This window comes from Dermacentor silvarum, chromosome 9 (genome assembly GCF_013339745.2).
Source record: "Dermacentor silvarum isolate Dsil-2018 chromosome 9, BIME_Dsil_1.4, whole genome shotgun sequence".
Lineage (NCBI taxonomy): Eukaryota > Metazoa > Arthropoda > Arachnida > Ixodida > Ixodidae > Dermacentor > Dermacentor silvarum.
The window spans coordinates 107829508-107852247 of NC_051162.1; the positions used below are offsets into that span (position 1 = coordinate 107829508).

General features: G+C 42.6%; 1 protein-coding gene across 3 annotated transcripts in view; it reads left to right on the forward strand.

The window, feature by feature from the left end:
- The first annotated feature begins 421 nt into the window (after positions 1–421).
- The window catches only part of LOC119464081 (ral GTPase-activating protein subunit beta-like), a 45376-nt gene continuing 23057 nt past the window's right edge, over positions 422–22740 (forward strand). Inside the window, exons 1-9 of one of the 3 annotated variants that reach the window (XM_037724912.2) lie at positions 422–644; positions 1840–2139; positions 4438–4580; positions 4670–4773; positions 5304–5417; positions 8569–8691; positions 13420–13539; positions 20025–20165; positions 21383–21609. In XM_037724912.2, coding sequence (XP_037580840.1) covers positions 564–644; positions 1840–2139; positions 4438–4580; positions 4670–4773; positions 5304–5417; positions 8569–8691; positions 13420–13539; positions 20025–20165; positions 21383–21609 — 1353 coding nt within the window. In that variant the 5' untranslated portion in view covers positions 422–563. The remainder of the gene's footprint in view (positions 645–1839; positions 2140–4437; positions 4581–4669; positions 4774–5303; positions 5418–8568; positions 8692–13419; positions 13540–20024; positions 20166–21382; positions 21610–22740) is intronic. The other 2 variants (XM_049656483.1, XM_049656484.1) reach the window with 2 other exon arrangements.

Genomic DNA, 22740 nt, shown 5'->3' on the forward strand with positions numbered 1-22740 from the left:
GATGCACTCTAGACGCTCTACTGCAAGAATGAAGCAAGCTTTGGTTCGCTGAGAGCTCGTATACTGAGGAGTTCGTATACTGAGGAGCTTGTATACTGAGATGCTCCTTAAGCTTAGGACTTGGGTTAGGCTTGCTGTGGGGGACGTCTCGGGGTAAGAGGGACTGGGGAAAGCTGGGAGAGTGGACAGAGGGAAGGACTTGAAAGAGTTGGTGCGCAAGCATCGTATAGTGGCCATACTGAGGAGATCTTAACGTGCTAAAGGAAGTGCTCTTACTTGTGTAACTTCCTTCCTGAACGACCACTGACTGCTACCATAACGACTTCTACAACATATGCATCACCGTTGATGGTTTATTCTCGCAGGCATGTCGAAGCCAGGCGTGTTCTCCAACATCCGCTCGAGTACGGCATCGGCCTTGGCGCCTGCGGCAGCGACGGGAGCGTCACTGGCCACGGCCCCTTTGGTTCCGCCTCCGACACCACCGGCCACTGCTGCGCCTCAGCAGCTGAGGCCGACGCCTGCACCGATGCGTCCGCGGTGCAACTCTGTGCTGCACCTCTATGGCGCGTGGCTGTTCGAGGCTGCACTGGCGGGTTCTGAACTCGACGCGCAGGGTAGTTCTGGCCCCCTTCAGGCTGAAGGTGAGGAGACCTGGTGGACTTTAATCCGTTATACGGCAACTGCAATGAAATCGTGAAACTATGTAAATAACCTAGTTTCAGATAGTGTAGATGGGCAGGGCCTTCAAGTGGCGTAATGGGTGTGGCATTGTACTGCTAAGCCCAAGGGCACGAGACCAAATCCAGGCCATGGTGGCCACATTTCGATGGGGGCGAAGTGCAAAAATCGACTGTACCGTGCATTCGGTGCACATTGAAGAACTTCAGGTGGGCCAAATTATTCTGCGGTCCCTCACTACAGTGTGCCTCATAATCATATCGTGGTTCCGCTGCATAAAACCCCAGAGTTAAACCCCCTAATTTTATTTCAATTCAGCGCCTTCAACATCGCACTATCAGTACTTTAATAAAAAAGGCTGGGTATGCAAATGTTGCTTGCGCACATTATTGATGCTCTTTGGCAGACACAAATTATGCGAACAGTTCCAGTAATATAAAGCCTGTGCTTGTAACAATATAATTGACGAACATTTGTTCATAAGGCAGTCGTATTTCACTTTGCTTCCGAGGTATCAATAATCAAACTTGACAATCAGAACGTTAATTTGGCTTTCACTGGCAGGAGTCTCGACACAAAGACTAACTTCCCATACGACCTAGCAGATTTCTCATAGAACATCGTACTCTATTCTTTGTTGTTGTTTTACTTTTGTTTTTGGGATCTGTCCTTGTCTTTCATTCCTCTTTACTTTCCTTCTTATCTTTAATTACAATGTTTCTATACCCTTCTTCCTAAAGAGTAGGCAGGCGTGGTGGCCCTTTTGGTGGCAGTGGAAAGCCTGCTTTCTTCTTTATTTTCCTTTATGTCTACTGTAAAGTTGACTGTTGTTAAATTGATCTCGCTTATTAGACTTCTCACTTATTCGAATGCACTGGAAAGTCCTAGTGAGAAACTATACATTGCTAGGAAGAAAAACTCCTTAGTTCGAACTCAAAGGCATGCCACTTCGGTTAGTTCGACTCCTGCCTATCGTCCATTCATGCATAAGATTTTTATATTCCGCTAAAACTAGAGGGACGTGCGCTCATTTTGACGCCTATCGAGCACACGTGCTCCAAATTTACGGTTCCGATAGTACGGTGAACTTTACGATTGCTGCTTGTGTATGTTTTTAAACAATAACGATGTCGGGCTTCACTTTATGCGAACGCGCAGGCACCGAGAGCAGCATGCACTCACGCTCGGGCTCAGCTCCTTGAGTCCGGCGGTAGCGGAAGCAATAGCACTCGCAGCGCAGTCTCAGCCTCGGGAGGCGGCTCGACGTCCTTGCCGGGTATGCCAGAGGCCATTGAGTTCCCCCCGTGCCTGAGCATCGAGAGCTTCGAGGCTGGCCAGGCCGAAGCCGTGGGCACGCTCTGCCGTCTCTTCTGCTCCAAGCGTACGGGCGAGGAGATCCTGCCCGTCTACTTCTCCCGGTTCTACCTCGCCCTGCAGCACTGCCTGGGCAGCATCGAGGTGCGTGCTGAATTCTGTTTCGGTTCAGCCTTTACACTGCCCCACTAATTTCTTGTTTGTTTGTTTCTTCATTCTAGTAGTTCACTCTCTCTAGTCATAGGCATGTGCTTTTTGCCACTTCCATTTCGTTTATAGCTATACTCTATTGTGGTGTGGCATTGTTTGATGACTTTATTTCCTTTTTATTGTGTTTTCTTTTATATTAGTACGTTCCTACTGATGTTCTGCTGTGTTGCCGACCTATAGGAATTGTGCTGCTCTGTTTTAATTTCTAACCTAGAGTCCCGTTTTCAGTATCACTACTCTGGGACTCTCTCCTCTGTATACACACATTTTGGAATGCCCGGTTTTATGCGTTAACTCAAACCAAACTCAAAAGAGTACCCGCTGCAATAGCTTAGTGGCTGTGGTTTTGCGCTGCTGAGTTCGAGGTCGCAGGTACGTGTCCCGGCCGTCGCGGCCGCATTTCAATGGGAGCGAAATGCAGAAATGCTCATGTACTTAGATTCAGGTGCACGTTGGATAACACCCAGGTGGTCAAAAACTAATCCTGAGCTTTCCACTGTGGTGTGCCTCATGATCAGATTTTTGTTCTATCACATAATACCTTAGAATTTAATTTAAAGTTTTCTCAAAGCAGTGCTGACGCAAATTTTTGAAGTAGCATAAACTCTACCGCATGTTTCTCGTACTTAAACGGGATTACACTTGGCAAGTAAGAAATTTGGGAGACATAAGATCGTTGAATGCTTCACCTCCCGAATTATTTTCGGAAAAATGTTCACAATATACCGATTTCTTAAAATGCTTGTTGGAATTGGTATATTAAATGAATGCCAGAAATGCATTCAGAACTATATATGTTTGGAAAACACACATACATTTTTAATGCTAAATAAAGTTGGCTTTACAGCACTGCTTAAAGTTAGCTTGTTCAGCGCCAATGATGATAAAAAAAGAAGTGACCGTCCCTAACATGTCTTTTGCCCTGTGACAGTTGCGATGCAGCCGAATGCCACGTGGAATCACATTTAATCGCGTGGGAAGGCCTCACTTACTGTGGTCTCCGTTAGTGTGGCCTCACTTAGTATGCCGCCCGACGACGACACCATTTTTCATATTGCCACCTCCAAAAATCCACCGAGATTTCCATTTTTTTTCCAGCACCATTTGTGACTGAAAAACAGGACTAGACACGTGGACATGCTCAGATTGTCTCTGGCGAGATAATTTCACACTTTTTACCGGGAACTAGCTTGGCTCGTCCATGGTAGCTGGTGCGCAAAATGTGTGGACATGCCTAGCTCGTCTATGGGAGGTAAAGGATTAATTTGATGCTAAAGTTGGTTGCTAAGCGTTGGACCTGGAGTCATTGACATTATTGTGATGGGTTGACACAGAGTGAACTTTGCTGACATCATGCATCAATAACGATAGGTATGGTGATGTTGCTGATAATACCAAAATTAACGAGAGTTCTGTGCAAAATGCTTCTGGCTGTGTGTGGCAGCCGCAACGATTGCAAGAATGGAGTGGGCCAGCGTGTCATGACATCATGATGAATCCAGTCCCAGCAAACCATATCCAAAACTAGTTTGCAGGACGCACGTAGGACATTAAATGGACACTAAAGTAAAATGTTAAATCGAGCAAGATTGAATAATTAGACTTCTGTAATAGCGAATTCGTCATTCGTAGCGAGCGCAAAGCTTTCCTAAGCGAGAAAATAATGAAAATGAAAAATCGCAGTGGCGCCATCTGTCGTGGATTGTGGTGCCTCTCATGTGACGTCAGTACTGGCTGATTCACAAAAAGTGGCATAATAGAGGTGAGGCCGCATGGAGATTATGTCAGCTCGTCTGTTCTGGCCCGGGCGCTTCAAATTGAAGAGCTGCAGTGAATACAGAATACAATGATAACCTTCTGGATAAATAATCTATTGATCTAGCTTGACTTGGTAATTTATTATCTTTCTGTAGGTTTGAATTCAGTCAGTCAACCAGTCAACCAGTTCTGTCTACTTTAGACAGTCCTAATCTTCCTTTAGACATTTTTTAGATATCTATTAGACGTTTATTAGATACCCTTTGTATATCCTAGTTTACATAATCGTACCCATTCTTTATTGTGGAATTACAGAATTGTAAACTTTATGCTTCTGTGAAGATATTCGAGAGGTGGCATTGCCCTCTTCCTATTTCAGTCTCAGAAGAGCTTTCGAGTCAAGGCGTGCTTTTATATGTGCCATTAATCCGAAATGCTGAACATGAAACGAGCGCGTGCATTGCGCTTCTTCAGCTGCGGAGTCAGGTGGTGGCCAGCATCCTGCTCAACTCGTGCAACCTCTTCCGCCAAGATCTGGAGGGAGTCAACGTCCTGCTGCCGCTCTTCCTACAAGCTCTCGAGTCTGTCTTCTGCGCCGATAAGGATTCCAAGATCAGGTCAGTGAAAACGGCTAGTGTCCCGTGGTCTCCATATGCACCTATGTGGCATCGCTTACATTTTTTCTTTTGGGTTTGTGTCCTGGCAGGTCTCTCTCCAACGTGCCCCAAGTTGAACTGCGTTGGGCTTCAACACACCTGTTGCTGTCGATGCTGCCTTTGCCGTTGCACTATGGGAACCTTACTTTGAAAGGTGAGTTTGCCGTGCTTAGTAAAAAATTTCATTGCTGATGAACAAGTGACAGTAAATATTAGGCAACTCCCTATGCTCTCTTGGCATAAAGGAAGAAAAAAAAAAGTAACTGGTGCTGGCTGAGATGTGACCACACTGCAACATTGTTTGACAAGTGAAAACTTCCTTACATGGCCTTCGCAGTTACTGTGGTGACCATTGCGCTTGTGTGACGGTGGAAGGAAATAGGCCAAAGAAAAAGGACGAGCAGCTGTGAAATTTGTTAATCGTCCACAGACAGTTGTAGCGGCAAATGCAGAACTTGCGTGTCATTTATCTGGCTAACAACTTTTCTTGTGTAATGATGTGTGTTTAATAAGTTGTCTGCAATCTTACTTTCAAATATTACACATTTGTCAAATAGCCTGACATCGTGTCAGCAATGCTGTCGGGACAATGACAAATGTCGTTTGCTGTCTAAAGCTAGTTAGATGAAAAACAAGGAACTGTGGATTGTGTGCTCATTGCATCTTATCCAAATTTTGTCGCAGATTTTGGCACAAACCAGTCCATCACATTTCAGTCACTGCGAGCGCGGCTTATGAACCTGCTGATTGGAGCGTTGCAGATAGAAACGGATTCGACCAACACCCAGATGTTGCTTGGTAAGACGGCTTTCTGCATGTGCTTTGTTTAATCAGCATAGGTCCTGGTCTTTATTGCAGTGCTAGCTTTCTGAGGTTTTTCATGTGGCTAAATGCTCTGTCTTGCATACTGAAGGCTGTCTACTTTCAGTTTACTCAGTTTTATGAACTGCATGTAGTTTTACACTGTTAAGTGATGTATGCATAAATCTGAACACCTGGCTTGTGTCTCGCTTATTGAACGCCATGATAGTATAGCGGATTCATAGCGGGATGGAAATCCTGGCAACTTTCAGTTTACTTGTTCAATTTTCTGAATTGAATTTTGCTTGAATCACCACACAATGTGTGGATGAAGTTCAATAATCATTTCAACTGCAATGATAATGCAAAATTCATTCAAACAACATTTAATTGACAAATTAACAGAATTGAGTGCATCAAGAAACCCTAAAGCAGTGGTTCTCAGCCATAGATGTGTCGGGGACCCCTTATGGACCAGTGGAAGTGATGGGGGACCCCTTGCGGCGACGAGGCGGGGGAGTCAAAGGCTTATTTTCTTTACAATGAAAAAAATTGGCAAGTGAGCATTGTACATTGTAACGTCTTTTATTTTTTTATTATCTTGTGCGGATTACTGCCGCAGTTACGAGAGCAGGTCTCGGAACAACTGGGAATGAGTGAAGGCTAAAAAAAATGCGCAATGTTTTTTCTTAGTTTTTTAGGAGTGTGCGAATATCAAAATTTTCAAATACGGATCGAATACGCATACTTAAGCTTCTAATATGGAATCCAATATCGAATAATGATATGCACATGCATTTATTAGCAAGTTGGGTTAACTTGATATGTTGAAACATTGCAATTACATAGTTAGCGTTACAAAACTACACTAGTAAGCCATTGTACTGAACCATTGTGCATTTGACTTATGTTAACTTGGAAAATTGAGTAACTTCCACTAGGTGTCCTCGCTAGCCTGTGCCTTATTATACCGCATGGAATGCCGGTAAACTCGCAGGCATTTGACCCTGTGCCAGTCATCGCACTTTCTGTCAAGCAATAAGCTCAGAAGTTGGGGTAACGCTGAAAAAAAAAAAAAAAATGTGCACCCACACTTTCCGCAAACCCGTGCCCCATGCTATTGAGAGGCTAGCTTTCCCTGCAATGTTCCAACGTTCAGTGGCTAAGTATGCTGTACAGGCGAAATTTCGCCAACAGCATGAAACTATCACAAAATTCAGCACAATGTTGCCCCAATATTGCTAGATTAGATAGACACAAATGCGAAGAACCGTGTTTGCTCCCGCACAGCCAGCAATATATTCGGTTTGATTCGACTATTCGTATCCAACCGAATATTCGAACATTTTGCGAATATATTTTTCTAATCGAATTCGAATGTTAGAAATATAATATTCGATAGTATTCGAACTTTTCGATTATTCGCGCATCCACATTTTTCGGGCCTCAGAAAAGGCTTCGTGGACCCCCCATTTGAGAACCACTGCCCTAGAGGATCGCCTCCATCTTGCCTCCACATGCAAGATGTCCAGCACAGTCCTTGTGATCTACTCAAGCTCACTTTGTTAACCACCGCATTCCCAACACAAGCCTCGTCTTGAAATCTGCCTCGACTACACTGAGTACGGCACAGCACTGTCTCTCGACTAAAGAAGACATTGCGCTTCCAAAGCGCTACTCAACGATTCCCAAAAGGAGTTGCTTAGGAAATGCGCCTTCATTTCAGGGCCTTTGCCTAGTCATCCTGTGCATCTGACTACAAAGTCATTTCTCAAAAATCATCGAAGTGCAGTAACAACTTCAGTCGAGGAGTAGTGCTGTAATCAACATTATTTTCACATTTTATTTTAGAGAATGTCCACCTTCCAAAAGCGCTGGGATTCAAAGCTGACAGGGTTGTTAACGAGTTATAGATCAGCAGGAGACAATTGTGATATTGGTGGAAAGCAAAGAAAGCAGGGAGGAGATCGTACAGGCATAGGTAGCTTTACGAGATAGGGAAGAGATCAACAGAATGCTAGATTACAGTATGGTATCACTCATGGAGCTTCTACAGTGATTACTAGAGGGAGCTCTTGCACTTATGTCTATGAGAGCTGTAAGCATGGCTGTTAGCCTATGGATTTGCCTAAAATCCGGAAGTCTGTGATTTCTTGGACCTGCTCACTTATTTGGACTTTGCCACAGTCCTGCAAAATTTCTGACGCTGCTCTGCCTGCTGCTCGACTTGTGTGACGTGATCCACATGCAGTGCTGCAAACATGGTGGCTGTGGACATATTTGCCGCCATGTTGATGCGGCACTAAACCTCAAATTTTCTTGCCTACTCAAGATAAAACAGCGCTGATTAGGCCTAGTGGCGTAGGCAGTACTGCCTTGACGAAAATTTGCTGTTGCTTGGTGGAATGGCTGGTGATAAGCCATTGCAGGAAGCTGTTTGTAATAATAGACCTTATCGGCGATCGAACGTGAGGTCACTCGTACTGGCTAGACTGATGGCCGTATTAGTGTAGTTGCAGTCTGCGGGCGGCATCTTCCGTATCCGAAAAATCGGTTGGCAAGAGAAACTTGAAATAATTACACATTCTGGACATACGTGCGCATTTTGGCAAGCCTGTGTGGGTCGCTTGAAATGCAGCCTGCAAGGCCAACGAGCTGATCTCATGTAATCACGCCGGTCGCCTGTTTGTGTACTAACGATGGTGCAAAGCGTGTGTGTAATTTATTATTGTTCATGCCCTGCATATCTGCATGGTAAGCTGCCGACAGGCCATCAATATCTGCAGGATACACTTCGATCACCGTTTTTTTTTTTTTTGACGATATCAGCATGCATGCTTGTAACGAATATTGAATACAATGAAGGTATTTTTATGTTGTATGCAATTTCATTTCACGAGGTTTAACTGTGTTTGTTGCCACCCCAATTCAAAGGGGGTGTCATTAGCGATCATCACAATGATCATCGTCGCTCAGTTGAGGTGCAGTATCGAGGGGAGTTATATTCTGGAATATGAGAGTTACTTAAACTTTTTGTTTAAGTAACTCTTCTAAACAGCCGAAGCACATTTTTCAGCCGCCATTTTTGTTAATTGTCCTGCGTTTGCTTTTACTACACAAGTAGCATTGGCTTTTGCCCCATTTGTAGGTGGCCTGCTGTTCTGCGTCCAAGATGCAACGGCTTATGAGGAGGCCAACCAGGTCACGCAACCGGGGCCCTCCGGAGGCCAGGACAACGCCAGCATGACTTACTCTAACCTTCTGTGCTCAGGTGTGGTACAGCATACAATATAGTATAGTGATGCTACACGATATTTGCTCCTTTTTTTGGAATAAAACTGTTCGGCTGAGGAGCCGAGACTGCTCTGCCAAAACTGGGAAAGTGAACAGGAACACCTGGTAGTGGTGCAAAACTATCGATGAATTGACTGTAGATAGTATTGACAGCTTTCTTTAACTGTTTATGGCATCGAAAGTACTATCGGTAGTACTTATATGCTAGTTTGCTAACGTTTGCTTTTTATTGCACTATTGCTTGCTTTGCAGTTCTACAGATATTACCTGAAAATTTTGCAACAAATGACAATCAGTAACACTTTGTTCATGTATTTTTGTAGCAATCTTCTGGTGAATGAGGCCAGATATTTGTCTCCGCAATCAAAATTTCAAATCGATTCCGAGATACATGTTTCAGTAATGATGTGTATTTGTCTTGCGTATGCATGCTCAAAGCTAACCACTAGTAGCATATGATTATGTACTGTGCGACGCCTGCAGCAGAAAGATTGTACACCTATCTCGCCATGGCCCTGAGTGGTGCTGACAAACACTGCCAGGGCTAATCTTGTGCACATGTACACCAATACCCAAGAAAGTGGATCGGGGGGACAGCCGTTGCCGTATCTCAATCGGTAAAGCACCGTGCGCGTCATGCAGAGGTTGTGGGTTCGGCTCCCACTGGCAGCAAGTTGTGTTTTCTCCCACTTTCATTTCCCCCTTTTCTCGCTACTTTTTGTACGTTCCAATCGACAAAAAATGTGTTTAATTTTTCCTGTGCTTTTCTTGGGTTCCTTGTTTATCTGACTTCGCATGGTTTGTTACTAGTAAAAAAAGTCGGGCTCCTCTGTTCCCCTGTTCCTTCGCACTCATAGTAGCGTGATGTAATATGATAGTGCCACATCTTGGCAAGGCCTGCTGTCAGGAGAGAGAGAGAAAATATCTTTATTGAGCAAAAGGATGGCTTTGCAGGAGTGGTGTCCTCTTCATGAGAATCCATGCGCCCTCTTAGGTTACGAACGCCTGAGAGGGCAGTGGTAACCTTAGAGGGCGCTGACCTGGTCGTAGGGCAGGGGGTAGGCAATGGGGCCGGCTGAATACTGGATAGTGCAGCTGAAGTTCTTCGTAGTTGCCAAGCACCATGGTCCCATTTGAAATTTAGGTTGTACACTAGATGCCATAAAGTGCCGTTCCAGGGAGCATTCTACGTCAAGAATATTTGGTAAGGTGTAATGATAGCAGGGAGAAAAGCAGGGAACGGGGGTAGCCGATATTCTTAGTTGACGTTAACAGGATTTAAGGATTGCTTTGTTTACTCGGTAACGCTCCCTGTAATTCAGTTACATTTTCAGTAACCGATTGCATGCAACCAGTTGCATTTTTTGACAGAACAAGCCCTGACAGGCGACACAGCTTTGGGGAAAATTTGGTGGGAACTATGTAGTCCAAAGGGATGAAAACATGTACATGGGTTACCTCCTTCCCTCAATAAGTGACCTGTAGTTACGCCAGGATCACCTAAACATGACAGGCTTGCAGATTTGCTCACTTCTCTTTGAGGTCCGACCTCTGAGCTTTTCTCATATAATAAATTTATCTCCCTCTCTCATGGAAGCGCGTATAGGCGGCCTTCATAGGTGATTAGAGCTGCTGCTGAATTCTTGCTCGCTAGTACAGTCTATGACTTCTCTGATACAGACAAAAGATTTTGGCAGGTTAACTGATATGTTTCGATCGGTTTTGATAGAAAGGGACTTTTATACACCTATTTTTCTGATTGTAACATGCGAACAGTATTTGTAGGGCTGAATAATATGCAGCATTATTACAGATTACAGATTTGGACACCTTTTCAAAGAACGTAAATGGTTGCTGGTGCCCGTTACAATTAGTTGTTTAAGTCTAAATAGCTAACGACTGAAGGGCACCGAGACGAGGTCCACTACATTTTGGCTGACAAATTAAAGTGGCTCAAAGCGATGGATACTTCGGACATTGATGCTAGGGAATCACCTAATACAATTTTTCAATTTTTCACTTGCCCTGTCACGAGTGCCTTCCCTAAGCCCCAACAACAGGAAAGCACTGCACTTCATAGGGTACCCAGACCCGAACATTGGGGCATTGAGTAACCACAATCGTTTGATAAAGGTGTTCGTACTTCACTACACAGCCCTTCTCTACAGCACGCACATTGAGCAAATTTTGAGTGCGGCTGCCAGATCTGTTCACAAGAAAATGAGGGAAGATTACCAAATAAAATTTTGAAATAGAATACTTAGTGAAGATGAACAATGTGTTAAAGGCTGCAGAGGACGCATTGAAGCTCAACTTAATTTCTGTATTTGTGCAATGTTAATAACAGTAGAGAGGAAAGTAACATTAAAATGATTGCTCACTTTTTAGTAGTTGGTCAATTACTTTCGTAAGGCAGTAATTATCGATCCTGATCAATTACATTTTCAAAATAACTGTAATTGGTTACTTTTTTGCTGTTATGTGTCCAATTCTGGTTAATAATATCAGGTGAGAAGCCTAATATAGTCATATTGTCACGAACCACAACCGGTCGTGACAATAGCATTATCAGGGTTCAGGTGAAAGAACTGATAATGATATCATGTTAATAATATAAAGTGAGAAACCTGATAGTCATGAACCTTAACTGGCTGTAATAGTATCGTTATCAGGTTTTTCATTTGTAAAGATTATTATCAGGTGTCCCTGCCTCTTCCCTATGCCGAGTAGTTTGTCAGTAGTCACATGTACAAGAGCAAACATCTATACCTTCCAAAAAGAACTTCTTTCTATCCCTCTTTAGAGGAGTGCACTCATAGCTAACTCAGATTATCATGTCGATCCTGCAATCTAATGTGACATGAATGTGTAAAGAAATTGGGTGACCAATCATAAATTGATGGGATGGCACCCCCATAAATGCTGTCGCATTACATCTCTCTCATGTGACAGCATAAGGAGTCTGTGGATGCATTCTACTGAACATAAATAACGCCACGCAGATGGTAGCTTCTTTTTGTGTGCATTGGTGCTTCGTTTCAACCACTGTGGCATATTTTGTTAAGGCCGCAGTATAGCCGCAGTGTTAAGGCCGCAGTAGCACCAACACATAGCTCGATTTTGGACTTCAAGGTTGCTGTGGTACAATTTCACTAGGAATGGAATTAGTTTCAGTAGGAATTGAAGTTTAGTACTGCACCAGTACATAGGAGGCACACAACGAAAGACTGTTAGGTTTCAACTACTGTGGCATATTTTGTTAAGGCAGCAGTATGTGCTGGCACCAAGTATGTGCTGGTACCAGCACATAGCTCGATTTTGGACTTCAAGGCTGCTGTGGTATACTTTCAGTGGGAATGGAGGTTGAGCACTGCCCCAGCACATAGGAGGCACACAACAAAAGACTGTTAGGTTTCAACCACTGTGGTATATTTTGGTAAGTGCGGCAGTAGTATGTGCTTGTACTGGCACCTACCAGGCACAGAAAGAAAGACCTGTAATCACAGCAGATGCATAGCATAGCCATCACCAGGCACTCGTGTGGTATGTACATTGTGGTCGCTTCTTCGGTAGCTCGGTGCAGCAGCAGCTCAGTTGGCTATGGTGTTCTGGTGCTGAGCTTAAAGGTCATAGCTTTGATTCTCAGCCACTGCGACCACATTATGGTGGGAATGCAAAAACGCTTGTATGCCATGCTTTGGATGCATGTCAAAGAAGCCCAGGTGATCCGAATTAATCTGGTATGCCCGGACTACGTCATGTCACATAGCTTGTCGCTAGTTTTCGAGCGCTAAACCCCATGACTTAAGAGGAAGCTTTAGCTCAGGGGCTCCTACCTAAATACACATGGGAATAGAGAAATTGCTTTTTTCGGCAACCAGTGCACCGAATTGGATGAGGTTTGTTGAATTTTAAAAGGAAAAGGTAAAATCTAGCGACTACACAAAGAGGATTTTATAGGCTGTCAATTTTTTTTCTTTACAGAAAATTTGTTGAAAATTGCTAAGAAAAAAAAAAAGAAATTATCAAGTTTAGAACTCTGTAACTCATTTCTGTAAACTGCACATAATAATACATCTAAAGCTTTCAAAATTAATGTATTATACACCAATGTGAAATATACCACTAATTTGTGCGTAGAACTTTTTCAAAACCCTCATAAACATTACAGCTGTTTCTTGTAAGCTGTAAACTTATGTATTAAATTTGTCTGCTTCGGATACTGTAACAGTCGCAGTTTACGGAACTCTGATGTCTGTTTTTGATGCAGTGTTACGGATTTGCAAATGTCATGCTTCTATTTTCTTGAAATGTGCCAATTTTTGCCAAATTTCATAAAAATTTCAGGTGCTAAACCAAAATTCTGCTTCCTAGAGTTGCCTAGAACTTCACTGCCTCTCTCAAATGCAATGAATTTCATTCAAATTGGTCCAGCGGTTGTCTCAAATGCATTTAATGCATTTCGACATTTAACATGAGCATTAATAGGGAACTCACAGTTGGGCCTGACCTAAAGCTTTCTGTTAATTTCAATTTTCATCGCTGGAACACACTGCGCCTCAGGGTTTGCCTCCAAGTAATGAAGTGCAGTCTGGTTTTTAGCGGAGACATCGGCCGCCACAAACAATAAACCTGCGGCCATTTTGGAAGGCAAGATGCAGGTTGGACGAGTGTCTTGCCATCACAGAAACCTTCTGCCCCACAGATGACGAGGTGTCAGCACGAGAAAAGTCGTGTAGTGCGTCATCTGACTCGGATGCTGAATCGTGGTCAAGCTCAGAAGACTGTGGTAAATGCACTTGGGCCAGATGTGTACGGCTTGTCTGTACGTGTACGTCTACATCTTGTGTGTGTGTGTGCGTGTGCATTTGAACAAACTTGTTCGAAGCGCTGTCTCTGTAGAAGGCTGTGCTGTTAGTCTGAGACGCCGCTGTGGTTAGCTGTAACACACCTCTCTGACTGTCCGTCGATTTTTCGCTGTGCATTTTGGAGTAATTTGCAAAATGTCTGCAAAGGCATGCATGTTTAAGAGGAAGCTTTACGTTGGGATGTAACTCCAGTTTTCATATTCAAGTGCAGTAGGCTCCCTTCAAATGAACTTGTGACGTTTAAGAACTCCACAATGATAAGCTTGGGGGGTGTTCCCTTTATAATGCATGGATGTGCTCAACTTGTTCATGCCAGGAAGAGGATTGTTCATTACCGAAGACAAGCTGCTTTCATAGTATGCATTTATAGATTCAATGGTTCTACTGAGAATGTTATAATATTGGAAAGACCGTACAATTCATCAAGGACGCAGACAGCTGGCAACCATGATCGCAAGATAACATGTTCATGTACATGGCCGTGGTCTTTGAGAAGTTTGCAGTGACCACTAAATGCAGGCCAAACATGAGAGGCTTTTAATTGATGTCTTTCAAGTTGATGTTTTTGTCTGAATCATAGCTAATGTGAATTTTTTTTTTTAAACTGCAATGTTGATGACAAGTTCATGTATTTTTCTGGATCGCAAGGGATCAAGTTGTCGTCAGCATCCCAATTTTTAAATGTTGTTGCACATTCCATCTGAGCCGTGCGAACTTGGCTATCACTATTAAGTTAAAGTCAACATGTAACTCGCATCCCCGCTATGGCTGTGGTTACTGGGACCTGATTTTCTTTGCCAGCTTATAAAAGCAACTCAAGCCTTCCTGGAAAAAGCAGTGCAGTGAAGCCGCGCAGCTGCCCCTTGAAATGAAACTTCACAATGCTACTTTTACTGACAGTTCGATACAATATTACTTCACAATAAATCAATTCTTAGTGTTGTCTTCTACCTCATTATGTCACATATCTTCCTTTTTTTTCTTAGTCGCTGTGTTCCAATTGGGGGCAGTATGCAAGAATGCTCATGCACTAAGCAATGGCTGCACAGTAAGAAATCCTATGTGGTAACAATTAAATCATATTGCTCTGCTGCAGTGGCTCTCATAGCTCTTCTAGTACTTTGGGGTGCCAAACCCCACAAATCGGTTCTGTCTACTTTAGACACCTTAGACCTTTTTTAGACCTTTTTGACATCTTTTAGACATCCTTTAGACATAATATAGACACCCTAGTTTATGAAATGTGATATCCACGTTTAATGGTGCAATTACAGGATTGTGTAAACTTGATGCTTCAGTATATGTAAGCTTGCTTATTTCTTTTTGAAATTGCATAAACATTCTGGGCCTAAATAAAAAATATGCCTCTGACAGGCGCTATAACCAAATGTTTTCTTTTCAATGCAGATAGTTTCGTTCAGATGGCTTCAGCCGAGACCATTTGTGAGAATTGCTGCATTTCTGATGTGGTATTTTAAGATAGAGTGCACCCGAAATAAAGCTTCCTCTGAAGTAGAATATGTTTCAAATACCTGTTCATAGGTGGCAATGCTGTCACTGTAGTGACCTGTTGCCACGGCTAGCAGCAAAGCATTTGTACGATGGCTTCTTTATGTTTTTGTCTGTGCATACGCATTGTGGAACAGTTTGCAGTGGCTTGTAAAGGTTGTCTGTGTTTTACTGGAATGTGTTTGAAGTGCTGCATTATGGGGCAACAGAAGCATTCATTAATTTCTGGCATTGTAAACATTGAAGAGCAATTTGCTGTGGCTGTCCAAATGCAAGCTGCTTACGATATGCAAGATCGGGGGAATGGTTCTTTCAAGGCAATATATGACTGGCTGCATTGTTTGTGATTTGGATATCTTGCCTCTCATCTTCGAAGCTGCAACCACAGGAAACACGTCTGAGTATACAAGGTTCACCACAAAACCACCTACCCTTCACACAGCTGCCACAGCTGATATGGGCGGCCTAAATGGTTCAAAAGCACCCGGTAACAGTTGCCAGGTGTCAACAGTAGCAATAAATAATTTCAGTGTAAGTGTACTTCTTTTAACCTACCATCACCATTGCCGAGAAGATGGGGTCTACATTTGATATTTTTAATGGTAGCATTAGGGTAAATGTGATCTCAAAGGATGCATCAGTGGACCACTCTGAGTTAATAGAACCCAAAATTGATTTTAACAAAAGGAAACATACGTGTCCACCTTGTAAAAACATAACTGTACTACAGTGAACTAGAAGGGCACACTGACCATGCCACGCTCATACTTCGTTTGAAGCTATAGTCGGGTACAACCTAAGAAGACAGGAGAGGCCCCGCCGAGCTGACCGAAGCGCAGCAGCCGATTGCCTCCGCGACTAAAGAAATAGTCCCGCTGACGTGACTTGGCCCCGCTCGAATGCCCTGGGCTGCCATGTTCTCCGTCGGTGGGGTCACCGGCCGTCCGGCTCATGATGTCAGTCTAGAGTGCGTGTCCATTGGTAGAGGCTCTTGAGCATCTGCCTTTGAGGGGCAAATGCCGCTACCTTCTAAAGTTATACCCGACTATAGCTTAAAAACTCAATGATGAAGGATCATGGAAGCATAACCTTAGCACTGCTGTTAATGTAAGCACTTCCCCACTTCCAGCTATGCATGAGGTAGGCACTGCAAAAAAGTATGGTAATTGCAGCAATTCATAGCCTTGATTGCGACAGCAGTTGTAAGTCCAGCATTGCTTACTTCTAATGGGCACATAATGCTAGTGTATACTTAGATTTTGGTGCACATTAAAGAACCCCCGGTGCTTGAAATTTATTTGGCATCTCACTACAGCTTCATTTCATTTGATTTCGATTCTAGTGAGGAAAAAATTAATGTACGTTCTATTCAGACAAACTATCTTCTGTCTGAATAGCAACACCGAAGTCCTGGTGCTGTGATGTGAGACAAATTCAGCACAGGAATACTACTTGTCTTTCAAAGTGTTAATGAGTGTAAATACTGCTTACAATCTGGTGCGGGACAACTTGCTGGTGCATAGAGATAGCTGCCTATCTGTAACAGTGTATGCCTTTCTGTTCCTGCTAATGCATGCGTTTTTGGTCAGTGCTGCTTGCTGCCACTGACCTTAAGTGTTTTGTTGTGGTGACTAAACCATTTACTAATGCTTCTGGTTTGCATACGTGATTTAGTTTTGTGTGTGGTCATGTCATTTGGAAGTTGCCAGTGTTCTATTGTCACAAGACTAACCAGAACTGATGTTACTAGGTTTTCTTTTTTTTTTTAACAGTACCAGTGGCAGATGGCACAGTTCTATCTCCTGAGGTAGATTATTTGAGGCTGACATTTATTGCATGAGAAATTGCAGTATGTGTTTAGATAATTGACAAAATTTTTATTTGTTAGCCTTTTAACTAATCTTTAGGGTGCGTGTTGCAATTACTGAAGTCAGTAAGTACTCAAGGGACATTCAGTTGAAACGAATATCGAAACTACCAACCACATTTGCATAATGCACCACCATACGTGTGGCAAAATCTTTTTTTTTTCACCTAGTTTATTAAAAATCGCCTTCTTAAGCAGTGCACGGCAAATTTAACAGGAGCACTAGTGCATTTCGTCACAATTTAGAAACGTCTATCTTGAAACTGGTGCCAGCCTTAAAATTTGTTCCAAGTGAACGTGCTTTGCAAGCTCATTGGCTCCAATTTCTAAATCACAATATGTGCCCTGAAGGAATCGTTCTATCTGCCACGGGCGATCTTTTTTAGAAGTTCTGTTAAAACACCGGGTATACAGTCAACTTCCATTAATTCGGTCCTGGCCGGACCAAAGAAACTAATCGAATTATCTGGCCGGTCAAATTAAACAAAAGGCAGAAAAAAGAAATGCCAAAACACGTTGTTGATTCACTTGGCGGTATTTTCATTCAAAGTTAGCTTTGCCAGAATACAGCCGTGTCATGTGGTGTGGGGAAAGACGGCAATGTTATGGGACATAGCTCATGTCCCTTAATTTACACATGCACATGCGCTGTCTCCGGTGACTGCATGAGCACTTTACTGCCTTACTTTTTGCTAGCTTTCCCAAACACAGATGGTTTTTCTCCGCTTTTCTCAGCTTGGCGCATACATGCATGTATAATTAATGCATACTAGGTTCCATTAACGGCTTCGCATACGAGACACACATGGCAGGCGAAATGGGGGCTCAAATTGCCACAGCAACGTCAGAAACAGCTCTGAATGGCTGCCAGTATGCTGATTAAGCATTTAGGTGCTTCTACTGTGACTGGGGACGGCGTGTGTGCGCATGTATAACTAAGAAACGCATACTGTGTCTCGTGACAGTGGGACCCTTTTCATTCTTTGCATGCTTCTCTGCAATAAATTGCATATGCTTCATTGCATAACACCGCTGTATTGCGGCGAAGCTGACAAATCACGTTTTAATTGTTCGGTGAAGGCCAATTTTGAGATCAAATTAACGGGAGTTTGGACCCATAGAAAAGCACGGGCGTGGGCCGGGATTTTTGGTCGAGATCAAATTAGGTGAAAAATTTAAAACCGGAGTCGAATTAACGGAAGTCTACTGTATAAACATGTATAAACATTATTAAGATATAGTTTCTCCTGCTTGGTGGTGGCAATTTTGGATTGTAAGACTTGAAGGAGTTAATGATTTCAGCAATGAGTTTGTTTTTCTATGCTCTTATAAGTTTAAAGAACCTGTGCATAGTGTTCGAAAGTGGTTTACATTAGATGCAAAATATTTAAGCCTGAAAGTATCTTTCTAATGTGAGCGAGACATGAAATGTAAAATGTGAATGCTTTTTTTTTTATGTCTGTGTTCTGATTTTCTTTACTACACTAAACTCATAAACATTTTCTGAAGTCTCTGCTTAATGTGGATCGTGCATAAACATTGAAATGGGAAATATTTTTTATGTGTTTTCTTATTCTCTTTACTAAACTACACACTAAACATCTTGCATGACTTGTCTGTTGTTGTAGGCACTGCGGCATGCTTTAAAGAAATGCGCATATAGCTTCAGCAGTTTGAGTGGCCTTTTTCTCTCCAAAAACACATTGTATTCAGATGTGCTCTTTAAAAAAAATTAGTAGTTTTTTTTTATGGCTGTTATGTGCAAAGAAGCACACATAGTGCTTGCTGTTTCGAGTCGCATTTGTAATTGTGGCTTGCGAATGACGTGTTTCATGCATTTGTGTTCTTGTCTTATTGCGATGCCCATGCGGTGATTCTGGAAAAATGTACGCCTAAGTTTGAGCTGTGCGTTGTTTGCCATGTCTGCAGTAGAAAAGCATGTGGGTTTTTTCAAGCATCTTATTCACTTTTGTTAGTTGTGTTAGTAGTTATTGAGATGTTTACTAGCACTTTGCGCTGTTGAGCATACTTTATAACATTTCTCACACCATTATCAGAGTTGATAAAAGCAACTTTTAGACTACGAATTGGCATATTGAAGCCACATGACATCCACCTTTTGATTTGAATGTAAATGCAAAGGCGTGCGCAGTTTTTAGTGGCGACAAAGTTCTGCAGAGAAGCCACTAAGACAACTAAGCTTTTGAAGAACATTGTTTTTACCATAAGAAAGATACAATTGGCCCCTGGAACTTGCTATTCTTAGTGTATGTACTAGTATACCTATCACTGCTGATTGCGTTTGAATTATTTTTGGCAATGCTATCGCTATTTAGCCTCATTTTAAAAGTTTTCATTTACGTGTGCTATGCGTGTTATCTAGCTAGAGTGAAACTTGCTTCATGTTTTATCATTCGAGTTCAGAACGTGATATTGATCCACAACCGTTTCCTGAATGTGCATTGGGCATGATCTTATGCATCAAAACAAGAATGGTAGAAACAAATTCCCGTGATATTTTGATGAGTCTGGGATCAACTGCTGTTGGTATTGGGTTTGATTCCCAAACTGGGACAATGTTTTCTTAAATTGCAAAGCCTTTTTGTTTTCTTTTAATAATTTAAAAAAGAAGACGGGTTATATACGGGATCCTACAGATGGGCTCTACGGGTTATACAAGCAAGATTACTTTCTTTTTTTTTTGTTGTTTTTTTCCGAAAGCTCAAATTTGTGGCTTGGTCTATGTGTAGTCTATAGGCTGTCTGTATGCATGGAACTGTGGGCATTTACGGGTCTGCCATTCCATCGGTTTTAAGATTCACTGTACTTTTCGCTTGCTTGGCCTCTGTCCTCACTTACCTGCAAATAGCAAGCAATTGTCAATCATGTCCTTGTCACTGTCATTAATTGTGTTCATTAGCGACTCATGTCACTCAGTGGTTTGTGTCAGGAGATGTCAGCTACAGCAAATGTCACTGGTTTCTTTACGAGGATTCCTTGCTTCCTTTATTTCTCTATGAACGCCTTCTTTATGGAGACCTGCGTCTGTGCTTCTGTTTTTTTTAGATTCGGCCAATGCTCTATTTGTGCGTTCCATCTACCTTGTCTGCCACCGGCTGATTTCCTCTTGGAAGACCGACGTCCACGTTTCACTGGCCGCGCTCGAGGTGTTGTCGGGACTTGCGAGAATTCGCCAGCCCCAGCAAGGTGACAATTACTTTGCTTTGAAGTTTGAATCTGTAAAACAGTGTAGTGTTTGTGTCTACATCCTCAGTGCGTCTTATAAGGTTGATGCTGGAGGAAGTTATGTTCATTACTGCAGCTGGACACTAAAGAGAAAAATTATCTCTTTTGCATTAGTAAATTACCTTTCAACAATTGCTTCCAATTCTTTAGCACTTGTTCATAGAGTGATTTCATAGAGGCATGTTCATTGGAAATGCAAAGAAGTGAACTCAATGTCTTGCGCAGTTTAACAAAGTTTTGGGGGAAATACAGGGATAATGTGGGTATGCCAGCCATTAATTTAGGTGTTGGATTTCTTTGGCCTGTTAAGGTGGTTAGATACCTGGAACTCTCTTGCGCAGGTCAGCTGCATAACTGCATGACTGAATGGCAATTGAAGTTTAAAAAAATTGAATCTCTTCAAGAAACACAGTTATTCATTAGGATTTGATTGATATATAAAAACGATCAATTTGGGAACACCTTTGGTAAATTTCACCTATATACTAATAAAACTCCCACGTTCCTAGGCAGTTCGATTATCTCAGTGTGTCACCTATTCAAATTAACAAACAGCCCTTGGTAGCTTGAGGAGCTTTCAATTTAACAATGTTCTCAATTTAACGAAATTCTCTCATCCCATGGACTTTGTTCAATCAACGTTTAACTGTATTAGTGTCTATAGCAATAAGTATATCCTGTGGCCTATGGAAGGCTGCTGCATAATGGTTGCAGAGCTTAACGCATGACCATGTAGGACCCAATCATGTAGGCACAATTAAGCTCATGCGTGCTTAATTTTTTATCAGTAAAGGTGAACTACATTGTATTCTGAAAGAGGCAAAGTATGAGCTTGGCAAGTTTAAAAAACTTTTGCGCAACAGCCGAACTACACTGAAAGCCATGACGTCGCAACTTACCGGTGCTCACGTCTCGGTACAAAATTAAAAAAAAAAAAATGGAACCTTAACATTCATTTTTTCTTATAGTAAACAATCTATTACCAGGAAATTAAGAAAAATAGAGTTTTGAAGTAATGCTTTAGCAGTCTAAAAATGATTTAATGTTTCTCTTTAATGTCCTTTTCACAGCACGACCATGTAAGGAATCACACACTGGCATCACAATCGGTTTCTTCTGCACGTATGCAGTGGATGACTGGGCTTTCGTTTGTTTTTCTGCTTGGTCTTTTTACGCAGACTCTCTCGAGTGTCCGCGCGCCGTGAAGTGGATCTGCGACTTCATCGTGTACCAGTGTCAGCGACCGCCGCCGTTCCACTCGCGCGACCTCCACTCGACCATTGTGGCGGCGTTCCAGTGCCTGACGGCGTGGCTCATGGCGCACCCTCTCCTCATGCAAGACAAGGAGACTGTGCACCATGTGCTCGAGGTCGTCGAACTCGGTATATCGGGATCCAAGTCGCAGGTACCGTCTCTGGGTTTTTGCATCTTGCCGCACAAGTACTTAAAAGTGCAGCTCCAGTGATTTCCGCAGTGAAGCTGTTATTAAGGCCTTAAGTGGATCATGGGTCGGAAAATCAGTTGTCCGGCATTATCGAAAAATTGACCGTTCAGCATCATGGCACCAAAATTGATGCTGCCACCATTGATAATCGAACCCACAACCTTTGGTGGGCGTCGAACCCACAACCTTTGGTGTTAATTAGGGAGAATTTAATTAAGGCACAGTTAATTAAGACATAGGTAATTAAGCTACTCGAACCCACGACTTTTGGTGGGAGTCTGAGCCATGACCTTTGTTGTTAATTAGGGTGGTTAATTAAGGTACTCAAACCCACGACCTTTGGTCGGAGTCGAACCCTTGACTGGTGGGAGTCACACCCACGACCTTTGGTGTTAATTAGGGTAAATTTAACTAATGCACAGTTAATTAAGGTAGAGTTAATTAAGGCACTCAAACCCACGCCCTTTGGTGGGAGAAAACAAGTAATAGGAAGCAACAATGCATTCGAATGAGAATGTCAAGTAATTTAACTAATGTCTCGTGAGTGCATAGCCTTTTACCTTCATCCTCTCTAGCATATGCTAAAGTGTCTGTCAACTTTTGCAACTAGAACCACCCAGAAACATATGTAATAATGGTGAATGTGCATGATCTGAAGATATCCTCATCTGTATAAGAAACCAGAAGTCATAGTATATTAGAAATTGCTATGTGGGAGTTAGGGAGGGTGCTGTGTGGAAGGTTAAAAGTTTAGGAGTTATGAAATAATGGGCATTGTGGGAAATTATGAAAGTTTTGTTGATTGCTTGCCCAAGCCATTGCCCCGTTTTTATGAAGGTTCGGGGAAGAGTCGCGAAATGGGAGAGGGGACAGGGCGGGAACCTAAGGTTGCACTGAAAATTGCCAATTAATAAATAATAGCTTTAGTCTGTAGGAAAGCTACACTCAACTCCCTCCTAATCACACTGTTTGGTCCACACAACCGAAGTTATTGAGAGAATGTTGAATGTTGTATAGTGCCTTAGACCTATAGTACTAGGGGCCCTTTAAACAGTGCAGAGTTAAGCAGTTCTGGGGTTCGCTTAAATTAAT